At 46.5% G+C, this 13,351-nt stretch overlaps 1 protein-coding gene across 1 annotated transcript in view; it reads left to right on the top strand.

Moving 5' to 3' along the window:
* cntn2 (contactin 2) overlaps positions 1–13,351 on the top strand; it is a 114,168-nt gene that overhangs the window by 34,162 nt on the left and 66,655 nt on the right. Inside the window, exon 2 of the mRNA XM_033042824.1 lies at positions 2,781–2,932. Within this exon, the coding sequence (XP_032898715.1) occupies positions 2,878–2,932 (55 nt within the window). The 5' untranslated portion in view covers positions 2,781–2,877. The remainder of the gene's footprint in view (positions 1–2,780; positions 2,933–13,351) is intronic.

Raw genomic sequence — 13,351 nt, 5'->3', positions numbered from 1 at the left:
ATAAGGATTGTATCATAGGTGTATAGTAGTTTATTACATGTTTGTATTGTATTATGGTGGTGGGTTCTGGCTTGTTTTATTGTAGTGTAATATTATTTTTTAATAATTGAATAAATTTATATTAAAAAAAAAAAAAAAAAAAGGTGCCTCGGCAAGGCCAGCAACGTAATCAAGGGCCAGTCTCACCTCGGTCACTCCCTCTTCTCCCCTCTCTCCCATCAGGGAAGAGGTACACAGACGTTTGAAAACGCACACCTCCAGGTTTAGGGACAGTTTCTTCCCAGCTGTCATCAGGCAACTGAACCATCACATCGACAACTAGAGAGCGGTCCTGAGCGGCCTCTATGTGTAGGAAGGAACTGCAGGTGCTGCATTTAAACTGAAGATGGACACAAAATGCCAGAGTAACTCAGCGGGACAGGCAGCATCTCTGGAGAGAAGGACTGGGCGACGTTTCAGGTCGAGACCCTTCTTCCGAAGGATGAGTGAGGGGTGGTCTGATCGAGGTGTGTAAGATCTTGAGAGGAATAGATTCGATAAGCGCACAGCCTTTTACCCAAAGTCGGGGAATCATGAACCAGAGAACATAGGTTTCAGGTAAGGGGGGAAAATCTTCAATAGGAACCTGAAAGGTAACCTTTTCACACAGAGGGTGGTGGGTATATGGAATGAACTGCCAGAGGAGGTAGTTGAGGCAGGTATTTATAACATTTAAAAGACATTTGGACAGGTACGTGGATATAATACAATACAATACGGTTTTATTCATCACATTGCACATAAAGTGCAAGTGAAATGAATTTGCACTTAGGGATAGGAAAGGGATATGGGCCAAATGTGGGGAGGTGGGACTAGCGTTGATAGGGAACCTTGGTCGTCATGGGGAGAAGGGCCTGTTTCCGTGATGTATTATTCTATTGAATTTTATTGACAAACTTGTTGCTCATTGTCAGCTCTTCCAGTGCACTGACTACTGCCATTCTATTAAAATAGGTGCAGGTGTAGGCCATTTGGCCCTTCGAATATGGCCTACTCCTTAAGCCATATGGCCTAAATCCATAACCCGTTCCTGCTTTCTCCCCATATCCCTTAATTCCGTGAGCCCTCAGAGCTATACAGGTGCTCCCCGCTTTACGATGCTTCGACTTGCGATATTTCGACTTTACGATGGGCAAACGCTCGGCGACGGCAGCGAGCCGCGCGTCACTTCCGGTCACGTGATCGCGGCGTATCAAATGCGTTTTCGACTTGCGAAATTTTCGGTTAACGATGGGTTTTTCGGAACGTAACCTCATCGTAGGTCGAGGAGCAGCTGTATCATAACTCTCTCTTGAATGCACCTAATGAAGGAAAAAATACTCAACGAAAGGAAATCGCTGCCCAACAGGGGCAATAATGGGAGAGTTGTAATAGAAGTTGCATCAATATTTCTGACTCAGCAGAACATTCGCAGTTGCGAAGGGTGGAAAGAAATGGAATATGGCTAATGATCGTTGGGATTGATTTTGGATAACTCGCCTGCCGATTTGATGAGAGGAAATCCGCTTTCTCCAGCCACATTGCGCTGACGTTACTTGAGATCGAGCAGTGAAATCTTCCTTGCTTGATGGTTTGTGAAACTGCACAGGAAAACAGCTGACAACTTTGGTGAATCTCAACAAGCAAAAAACAGACCAGACTTTATGATGTCTCGTCTCCATAAAGACACAAAGTGCTGGAGTAACTCAGCAAGTCAGGCAGCATCTCAGGAGGACATTCACAGAGGGTGACACTTCACCCACCTTTGCCTGTGTGTGAATGTGTGTGAATGTGTGTGAGTGATTGGTGGTGGTCGGAGGGGCCGTAGGCGCAGATTGGCAGCCACGCTTCCGTCAGTCTGCCCCAGGGCAGCTGTGGCTACAGAAGTAGCTTACCACCACCGAGTGTGACTGAGGAGTGAATGAATAATGCGATGTAAAGCGCCTTGAGTATTAGAAAGGCGCTATATAAATCCCATCCATTATTATTATTATTATGGAACAAGCTGCCAGAGGAGGCAGTTGAGGCATGGACTATCCCAACGTTTAAGGATCAGGCCCATGGATAGGACAGGTTTGGAGGGATGTGGGCCAAACACAGGCAGGTGGGACTTGTGTAGCTGGGACATGTTGCCCGCTGCAGGCAAGTTGGGGCGACAGGCCTATTTCCACACTGTACCACCCTATGACACAATGACTCAATGGGTCGGGACCCTTCTTCAGTCTCCATTGTCACCATGGACTCAATGGGCTGAAGGGCCTGCTTCTATGCTGTATCTCTAAACTAAATGTCATTGACTTTTAAGTTGAGAAATGGTTTGAGATGTTGTCCTTGTCAGCAATGCCCATATATTGAGTAAGAATTTAAAATCGCGATCAAGAGAGTTTATTGTCATGTGTCCCTGATAGGACAATGAAATCCTTGCTTTGCTTCAGCACAACAGAACATAGTTGGCATTGACTACAAAACAGATCAGTGTGTCCATATACCATTATATAAATATATACACACATGAATAAATAAACTGATAAAGTGCAAATAACAGATAATGGGCTATTAATGTTCAGAGTTTTGTCTGAGCCAAGTTTAATGGCCTGATGGCTGTGGGTGAAGTAGCTATTCCTGAACCTGGTCGTTGCAGTCAGAGGATCGCTCTCTGCGGTAAAGGTGGTTGCTTAAAGAGTAGACATGATGCAGATATTGAAATGTGGACAGGTTAGCCTCTTCGTAAATGTGAACTGATGCAGGTGTTTGCTTTGCAGGTGAGCCTCGACGGTCAGGAGGGAAGCAGCAGCTAGCTCCGAGCCGGACATTCTCTCAGGGTTCGCTGTCGGTGGCCCGGAGTGTGTGCTCTTCACGATGAGACAGCCAGTCAGTCCTGCCTTGGTGCTATCGCTCGTAAGCTGGCTAACAGGTAAGATCTAGCAGCTGTGATGTACAGTATGGGACGGCAGTTTGGGACGGCAGATGGCACAATGGGCTAAGTGTTCGGCTGGCAACCGGAAGGTAGCCGGTTCGAATCCCGCTTGGAGTGCATACTGTCGTTGTGTCCTTGGGCAAGACACTTCACCCACCTTTGCCTGTGTGTGAATGTGTGTGAGTGATTGGTGGTGGTCGGAGGGGCCGTAGGCGCAGATTGGCAGCCACGCTTCCGTCAGTCTGCCCCAGGGCAGCTGTGGCTACAGAAGTAGCTTATCACCACCGAGTGTGACTGAGGAGTGAATGAATAATGCGATGTAAAGCGCCTTGAGTATTAGAAAGGCGCTATATAAATCCCATCCATTATTATTATTAGTATCTCCTCGAGGTGTGCGAATGAATGAATGAATGAATACGTTTATTGGCCCAGTGTGTTCACATACAAGGAATTTGCCTTGGTGCTCCGTTCGCAAGTGACAACACCACATACAGTAAACAATAATACATAAAACATTAAGAATAAAACATTGTAGTTTAAACATGTGAATGAAATAAAATACCAGAGGACAAGAAGACTACAGACTTTTGGTTATTGAGTAGAGCTACTGCTCGTGGGAGAAAAGTTGTTTTTATGTCTGGCTGTGGTAGGCTTTGACAGTCCGGAGTCGCCTTCCAGAGGGAAGTGATTCAAAGAGTTTGTGGCCAGGGTGAGAGGGGTCAGTGGTGATCTTGCCCGCTCGCTTCCTGGCCCTTGCAGTGTACAGTTCGTCAATGGGGGGAAGGTTACAGCCAATAACCTTCTCAGTGATTTTTGTGTCTATCTTATGTCTACTTTGAAGAGGTTCTCCTCCTCTCACCAACGAGAGTTCTGCGCCATCATCTCTCGCTGCTCCCCCTCTGTGGTTCCTCCTGCTTTCCAACTCTATGACCACGCTTTAACCCCGACTCGCTCCCCGGCATTCCGTCTCTCTCTCTGTCCCTCCCACACCCACGTCGCACTGACTTCTCGTTTTCACCCAACAAACAGCCTGTTTCCTTGATCATCCTTACTTTTTTGCATATCCTTCATTCATTGTTCTTTATCTCTCCACATCACCGTCTATATCTCTCGTTTCCCTTTTCCCTAACCAGTCTGAAGAAGGGTCTCGACCCGAACGTCACCCATTCCTTCTCTCCAGAGATGCTGCCTGTCCCGCTGAGTAACTCCAGCTTTTTGTGTCTGCGTGTGAATTAAACATATTATGTCCCGTAGTCAGGATCGAACCCAGGTCTCTGGCGCTGTAAGGCAGCAACTCTACCGCTGCGCCACCGTGCCGCTCTCACTGTTCTATGTTAAAAAACACCAGACATGCAACGATGCAGCGTGCACTGAATAGTTTCGAGATACAGGGCAGAAACAGGCCCTTCGGCCCACCGGGTCCGTGCCGACCAGTGATCCCCGCACATTAACACTATCTAACTCGCACGCTAGGGACAATTTACAATACTCCCCAGAGCCAACTAACAATACAAACCTGTAGTGTAGTCTTTGGTGTGTGGGAGGAAACCAGAGCACCCAGAGGAAACCCACGCAGGTCACGGGGAGAACGTGCAAACTCCGCTACAGACAGCACCCGTAGTCAGGATCTCTGGTCTCTGATGCTCTTAGGTAGCAATTCTACCACTGCGCCACCGTGCCAATGTACGTAATTGATCCTGGAAACATTAACTAGTATTATCCAATCTGGGGCTAACTTATTCATCTACTAACTGTGTGCGCAAACAATGTATCTGCTGCCGGACATTTGACATCATCTTCCCCTTCCCATACTGACCTTTTTATCCTGGGCCTCCTCCATTGTCAGAGTGAGGCCAAACATAAATTGGAGGAACAGCATCTCATATTTCGCTTGGGCAGCTTACACCCCAGCGGTATGATTTCTCTAACTTGCATAACCCTTGGATCCCCCCCTCTCTCCACCCCTCCCCCACCAGAGTCGTCATACTAGTTTCACTGTCGCCCTGTTGAGTTCTGCTCTCCGTAAAGCTCGTTATCACCTACCCCACAGCCAACAATGGACCATTGTGGGCTCCACCTTTCCTTGATTATAGGTGCTTTCTGCATATCTTCATTTGTCCTAGGTACCGTCTATATATCTCTCGTTCCCCTTTACCCTGACTCTCAGTCTGAAGAAAGGTCTCGACCCGAAAAGTCACCTATTCCTTCTCTCCGGATCCCCTGAGTTACTCCAGCTTTTTGCGTGTGTCTTTGATCTATCTTTCAGTTCTCATCTCGCGCTGTTGTGACATTGCCCTTTTAAGAAGACTGTGTGTATTTCCTTTTTAAGACCGCTTAGGGTCCAATGCATGTCTACTCTGTCAGTGTAGGAACAGGACAAGCAACTATTGTGTATGAAGTGGCTGGGCAGCAAGTTTGTGTAATTAGTCATAAATAGAATGGATCTTATAGAAACATGTAAAATGTAACTTAAGGGTTTGGGCAGGATAAATGCAGGAAGAATTCTCCCCATGTTGGGAGAGTCCAGAACCAGGGGTCACAGTTTAAGAATAAGAGGAAGGTTAATTAGGACTGAGATGAGGAAAAACGTTTTCGAGTTGTGAATCGGTGGAATTCTCTGCCACAGAAGGCAGTGGAGGCCAATTCACTGGATGTTTTCATTTTTCAAGAGAGAGTTAGATTTAGCTCTTTGGGCCAAAGGAATCAAGGGGATGTGGGGAGAAAACAGGAACGGGGTACTGATTTAGGATGATCAGCCATGATCATATTAAATGGTGGTGCTGGCTCAAGGGGCCGAAGGGCCTACTCCTACACCTATTTTCTATGCTTCTATGTGGACATAATGGAGAGCTAAAGTCCTTGGGATCATTAAAAGCCTGTAAGAGACTGTAAGCAACGTTGTCTCAGTGTCTCGGTGTGGTCTTGGGGTCAGCCTGGGTAAAGTGCTCCAAGGTCTCTTGTGCGGGACTTGAAACCATCCTAATTTGTAACACAGATAGACACAAAAAGCTGGAGTAACTCAGTGGGCCAGCATCTCTGGAGAAAGGGCATAGGTGACGTTTCAGGTCAGGACTTCTGAAGTCTGAAGAAGGGTCTCGACCCGAAACGTCACCTATTCCTTTTCTCCAGAGATGCTGTCTGAGTTACCTGTTTGAGTTACTCCAGCTTCTTGTGTCTATCTTCAGTTTAAACCAGCATCTGCAGTTCCTTCCTGCTAAATTGTACTCCGGCAGGTTGCGTAAAGTGACCAGAGGAGGATTAGTCTGCCATTTTAAACAAAGGTCCCTCTCCAAAGCATCTACAATCTGCATCTCTAGCCTTAGGTACTGAGGTTTTAATGACATCCCCTTCGATCCATTCCTAATCAATTAATTTGAGCACTTGTCTTGCCGTTAATCATGCCGCATAATCTTCCCAGTCAAGGAATCTTTGCCTTATTTGTATAAGTATACACTCCAATTGACACGGTAATAATAGCATTTAGCCTTTATTAAATCAAGGTTGTCCCTTTTCAATGCAAGAGGCTTAAACCACATTAGGATATCCTGGGTTGAAGATATTGGAAACTGACTCTGGCTGTCAACCTTGTCTAAGTCCCTCATTATAGAGAGTGGTCCTGACCCACCTTATCAGATTCAGATTCAGATTCAATTTTAATTGTCATTGTCAGTGTACAGTACAGAGACAACGAAATGCATTTAGCATCTCCCTGGAAGAGCGACATAGCAAATGATTTAAATAAATAATAATAAGTGATAATAAGTGTCCGGGGGGTGGGGGGGTGATTGGCAGTCACCGAGGTACGTTGTTGAGTAGAGTGACAGCCGCCGGGAAGAAGCTGTTCCTGGACCTGCTGGTTCGGCAACGGAGAGACCTGTAGCGCCTCCCGGATGGTAGGAGGGTAAACAGTCCATGGTTGGGGTGAGAGCAGTCCTTGGCGATGCTGAGCGCCCTCCGCAGATAACGCTTGCTTTGGACAGACTCAATGGAGGGGAGCGAGGAACCCTCGAACTATCTTTACTGGACTTTATCTTGGACCGAATGTTATTCCCTTTAGCCTGTATCTGTACACTGTGGATGGCTTGATTGTAAACACCGTCTCTATATCTCTCGTTTCCCTTTCCCCTGACTCTCAGTCTGAAGAAGGGTCTCTTCTGAAGAAGGGAGTACAGAGAAGGTTCACCAGACTGATTCCTGGGATGTCAGGACTTTCATATGCAGAAGGAATGGATAGACTCGGCTTGTACCTGCTAGAATTTAGAAAATTGAGGGGGGATCTTATAGAAACTTACAAAATTCTTAAGGGGTTGGACAGGCTAGATGCAGGAAGATTGTTCCCGATGTTGGGGAAGTCCAGAACAAGGGGTCACAGTTTAAGGATAAAGGGGAAATCTTTTAGGACCGAGATGAGAAAAAAAAAATTCACACAGAGAGTGGTGAATCTCTGGAATTCTCCGCCACAGAAGGTAGTTGAGGCCAGTTCATTGGCTATATTTAAGAGGGAGTTAGATGTGTGGCCCTTGTGGCTAAAGGTATCAGGGGGTATGGAGAGAAGGCAGGTACAGGATACTGAGTTGGATGATCAGCCATGATCATATTGAATGGCGGTGCAGGCTCGAAGGGCCGAATGGCCTACTCCTGCACCTATTTTCTATGTTTCTATGTTTCTATGACCCGAAACGTCGCCGAAACCTTTCCCCCAGAGATGCTGTCTGACCCTCTGAGTTACTCCAAATTTTTGTGTCTGTCTTGGGTTTAAACCAGCACCTGCAGTTCCTTCCTCTACATCCTCCGGCAGCTCCAGAGTGTTGCGGGGGTTTCGTCCCACAGGGTCAGACCAAAGCTGAGAGTGACCACGGGCAGTGAGTGCCAGGGGAACTATTTCACCGCTGCACAGATTCAACCGTTTTTAAACATTGCCAAGTGACAGGTCCAGCCATTAATCAACAGTGGGTTCCAGCTAACCAGTGTGATAGTGTGAATCAGACACGTCCAGAAGACATCACAATAAACTACAGGAGGCAGATGCAATCCATAGTCATTTCTCAAGGGGGGGGGGGAAATGCCTTCTTTGTTAAACGCAATGTCTCTGAAGTGGTGTACATCAGCTCAGGGCAAAACGTGAGCTGTGTAAATGTGGCTTAAGGACATGTAGGGTGCGAACTGGAATCAACTTCCAGAACCATCTTTATCTTTGTCCATTTATTCTATTTGCCCGATTTATTGCACATCCTGAATTACCTTTGAGGGGGTGGTTTGTCAGTTCATCAGTTATAGGAGCAGAATTAGACCATTAGGCCCACCAAGTCTACTCTGCCATTCAATCATGGCCAGTGGCGGAATGGCCAGGGTGTCAGCTTGCCCGGTGGCAAGTGGGCCCCTGATGAAGTGGGCCCCCTATATCAAGTGGGCCCCTGATGAAGTGGGCCCCCTATATCAAGTGGGCCCCTGATGAAGTGGGCCCCCTATATCAAGTGGGCCCCTGATGAGGTGGGCCCCCTATATCAAGTGGGCCCCTGATGAAGTGGGCCCCCTATATCAAGTGGGCCCCTGATGAAGTGGGCCCCCTATATCAAGTGGGCCCCTGATGAAGTGGGCCCCCTATATCAAGTGGGCCCCTGATGAAGTGGGCCCCCTTTGTCTCCTGGCAACCAATATTTTTAGACCCAGTTTGCCACTGATCATGGCTGATCTATCTTTCCCTCCCAACCCCACTCTCCTGACTTCTCCTCATAAACCTTGGCACGGGTGGCGCAGCAGTAGAGTTGCTGCCTCACAGCGCCAGAGACCCGGGGTTTGATCCTGACTGCGGGTGCTGTCTGTACGCAGTTTGTACGTTCTCCCCGTGATCTGCGTGGGTTTTCACTGATAGCTCCGATTTCTTCCCACACACCAAAGACGTGCAGGTTTGTAGGTTAATTGGCTTGGTAAAATTGTAAATTGTTCCTAGTGTGTGTCGGATAGTGTTAGTGTGCGGGGATCGCTGGTGGGTGCAGACTCGGTGGATCGAAGGGAATGTTTCTGCGCTGTATCTCTAAACTAAACTAAACTAAACTAAACTAAATTAAAATCAAGCCATCCACAGTGTACAGATAAAGGATAAAGGGGACAATATTTACTGCAAGATATAACATTTAAATGCAATAAGGCCCATTAAAAGATAGTTCAAAGGTCAATGAGGTAGATGGGAGGTCAGGAGGGCGGTGGAGGCCGGTTCTCTGGATACTTTCAAGAGAGAGCTAGATAGGGCTCTTAAAGATAGCGGAGTCAGGGGATATGGGGAGAAGGCAGTAATGGGGTACTGATTGTGGATGATCAGCCATGATCACATTGAATGGCGGTGCTGGCTCAAAGGGCCGAATGGCCTACTCCTGCACCTATTGTCTATTGGCCATGTTTGGGAGACTCATTGCTGCTCATTAGCGTCATAAAGTCATAGATCGTGGAAACAGGCCCTTCGGCCCAATTCGCCCATATCGACCAGCATGTCCCATCTACACTAGTCCCACCTGCCTGCGTTTGGCCCATATCCCTCCAAACCTGTCCTATCCAGTTCTCAGGTTTATTTTAAAACGTGGTCAGTGAGACAACGTGGTAACCAGAAAGACTATTATGTGCACAGCAATCTCCAATTGAAGGAACTGATCATGAATGTCCCTAACTTCCAGCTTCCCCTCTCCCTCTCTGTCCATCACCCACCTAAGTCGTACCAGCTTCAAAACCGTCTTATTGTCTGTACTCGTTTTCGCCTAGCCCACAGGTAGGCACAACAGCGAAGGGTCTCGACCCGAAACGTCACCCATTCCTTCTCTCCAGAGATGCTGCCTGTCCCGCTGAGTTACTCCAGCTATTTGAGTATCTTCGGTTTAAACCAGCATCTGCAGGTCCTTCTTACACATTTCACCCGACCCACAGCTAACAAATGCCTGTTTCCTTTATCATTGTTGCTTTTTTGCTTATCTTTCATCAATTTATTCTGTATCGCTGTACATCACCGTCTATATCTCTCGTTTGCCTTTCCCCGCGTTTCCTCTCAGTCTGAAGAAGGGTCTAGACCAGAAACGTCACCTACTGCATTTTATCCTGAGATGCTGCCTGACCCGCTGAGTTACTCCAGCATTTTGTGTCTGTCTGAGATAATGGCCAGACCAGATGGCTTCTTTACCTTTGTTGCAGCATTAATACCGGCTGCGGCAGCAGAGAGATTTTCCGGTCCTGCTTTAAACAGTGGTGGTGGAGTCCCTCATGCTCGTCCGAGAACTTCATTTCTATGTCCAGACATTGTTACTGCTGTCAATGCAGCTGCCTCTGGACAGTCAACAGAGATTAAGAGCTCGAGTCTCTGGAGTGGAACTTAATCCTGTAATCTTCTGGCTCAGATGCCAGGCTGTTATCCACTGAGCAAGCACTGGCCCTCAGCATAACATTATAGATGTAAACCTCCCTGAATACATCAATACTATCTCAACTCTCTTTGTTATTCCTGAAAATTCTTTAAAATCAACACAAATTTACGGGAGGCACGGTGGCGCAGGGGTAGAGTTGCTGCCTCACAGCGCTGGAGACCCTGGTTCGATCCTGACTACCGGTGCATGTCGGTACGGAGTTTGTACTTTCTCCCCGTGACCCAAGCCTTTCCTGACGTCCTCTGAGTGAGGGCTACATGTATATATGTATGTAGTTTGTTTTGTTGTGCTATTCTTATAACAAATGTGAAGCACTTTGGCCAACGAGAGTTGTTTTTTAAATGTGCTATATAAATAAATGTGATTCGACTTGACTTGACTTGACTGCATGAGGTTTTCTCCGCGATCTCCGGTTTCCTCCCCCACTCCAAAAACCAACAGGTTTGTAGGTTAATTGGCTTGGTATGAATGTAAAATTTTCCCTAGTTTGTTGCAGGATAGTGTTACTGCACAGAGATCGCTGGTCGGTGTGGACTCGGTGGGTCGAAGGGCCTGTTTCCACTCTGTACCTCTAAACTAAACTATAAAGACTTTACTTTACTTCAGGCTTTAGAAGTACAGCGTAGAAACAGGCCCTTCGGCCCACCGAGTCCACGCCGCCCAGCGATCACCCCAACACTAGTTCCATCCTACACTCTAGGGACAATTGACAATTGAATTACCCTCCTATCTTGTTCAATTAGTGTCCGTGGATCGTTTTGTTCACCTGAGATGACCGGATTTTAATTTATATTAGTTTAATTTATTGTCACGTGTACAGAGGTGCGGTGAAAGGTTTTTTTGTTGTGTGCTATCCAGTCAGTAGAAAGACGATACATCACTGACGTCGAGACATCAACAGAGTATAGATACAGGATAAAGGGGAAAACGTTTACTGCAAGATAAAGTCCGGTGAAGTACGATTAAAGATGTGACTTACCTTTTGGATTTATCATCTGCACCTCCAATAATTCAGTATCCACTCAACACTGCACGGGACTCCCGATGTGTGCTCTCGTCTCTCATTGAATCATCCTTCTCACTCTGAGTAAAGATGAATGTGAAGTCATTATTCAGTGTCCGTGGTCCTACTCCAGACCGACGAAACACATTGGTGGCTGTCGGTGTATTTCTTCACAGACTTTTCACTGCACATCTTTGAAAGCATTGCTCTTCCTGAAGTCTACATTAATCAACTCTCCCTTTTGAGAGCTTGTTTTCCTCCGTTTAGTTTTAGTTTAGTTTAGTTTCGAGATATAGAGCGGAAACAGGCCATCTCGGCCCTTCAAGTCCGTGCCGAACACTTATTTTCCCCTAGTCCCATCTACCTGCACTCAGACCATAACCCTCCATTCCTTTCCCATCCATATACCTATCCAATATATTTTTAAATGATAAAATCGAACCTGCCTCCACCACTTCCACTGGAAGCTCATTCCACACAGCTACCACTCTCTGAGTAAAGAAGTTCCCCCCCGTATTACCCCTAAACTTCTGTCCCTTAATTCTCAAGTCATGTCCTCTTGTTTGAATCTTCCCTACTCCCAATGGGAAAAGCTTATCCACGTCAACTCTGTCTATCCCTCTCATCATTTTAAAGACCTCTATCAAGTCCCCCCTTAACCTTCTGCGCTCCAAAGAATAAAGACCTAACTTATTCAACCTTTCTCTGTAACCTAGTTGCTGAAACCCACATTAACACCACCCTACACACACGAGGGACAATTTTACATTTTAATACCAAGCCAATTTACCTACAAACCTGCACGTCTTTGGAGTGGGGGAGGAAACTGAAGATCTCGGAGAAAAACCCAGGCGGGTCATGGGGAGAACGAACAAACTCCGTACAGCCAGCACCCGTAGTCAGGATCCAACCGGGATCTCTGGCGCTGTAAGGCTGTAGCTCTATCTGTACGCCACCGTGCCACACCTAATTTTGGCTGCTCTTTACTGCTCTTCTTCTTAGTTTTGGTTCCAATTTGTAATTTCCCCGATTCAATTGTCGGCGAATTCACACTCACAGAGCTGATCTGAATAACATTCTGAATCTACCAACTGAACAAATGACTTCCACCGGCATTTAGTTATATTCTGGCTGGAATGGATTTGAAATGAATCCACTTCCAAAAAACAGAGAACCAGAGGACATGGGTTTAACATGAAGGGGAGAAAGATTTAATGGGAATCTGAACCTTTTCACACAAAGGGTGGTGGGTGTATGGAACGAGTTGCCAGAGGAGGTAGTTATGGTAGTGACTATCGCAACGTTTAGACAGGTACATGGATAGGACAGGTTTAGAGGGAAATGGGTCAAATGCAGGCAGGTGGGACTAGTGTAGATGGGACATGTTGGTCGGTGTGGGCAAGTTGGGCCGAAGGGCTTGTTTCCACATTATATATAGCACTATGGCTCTCTATGGCACTCCAGGAACATCCTTTAAATGCTTAAGAAGGAACTGCAGATGCTGGAAAATCGAAGGTAGACAAAAGTGCTGGAGAAACTCAGCGGGTGCAGCAGCATCTATGGAGCGAAGGAAATAGGCAACGTTTCGGGCCGAAACATTTCTTCAGACCTCCTTTAAATGCTTCCTGCTCAGCATGGACATTTTCAACAATGATTTTGTTCACATCTACTGATTTTTCATTCCATTCAAAGCCAAGGTTCAATATTTCTACATCAGTAAATGTTTTCTTTTTAGAGCACTTATGGGATTTGAACCTGCTTCCAACTCCCCTGAGTTGAGACGATAAAAATAATGACTTTTAATTGAAAATCTGAAATAAAGACCATTTAACAGTTTGTAAAAACAGGTCAGACGGTGAGCTTCACGTCTGTCTTGGAGAGGGTTCCACCCCAGAGAATTCAGAAGTTTGGTGACACTCGCTTCTCTCTCATAGGTGTTAGTAACAAATCGAGCTGCCTGTCTTTGGACACGTTCGATGGATGAAATGTTTTTATTTGTGTATGGGG

The sequence above is a fragment of the Amblyraja radiata genome, chromosome 24 (assembly GCF_010909765.2).
Source record: "Amblyraja radiata isolate CabotCenter1 chromosome 24, sAmbRad1.1.pri, whole genome shotgun sequence".
Classification (NCBI taxonomy): Eukaryota; Metazoa; Chordata; class Chondrichthyes; order Rajiformes; family Rajidae; genus Amblyraja; species Amblyraja radiata.
This window is presented reverse-complemented; position numbering and strand designations above follow the sequence as displayed.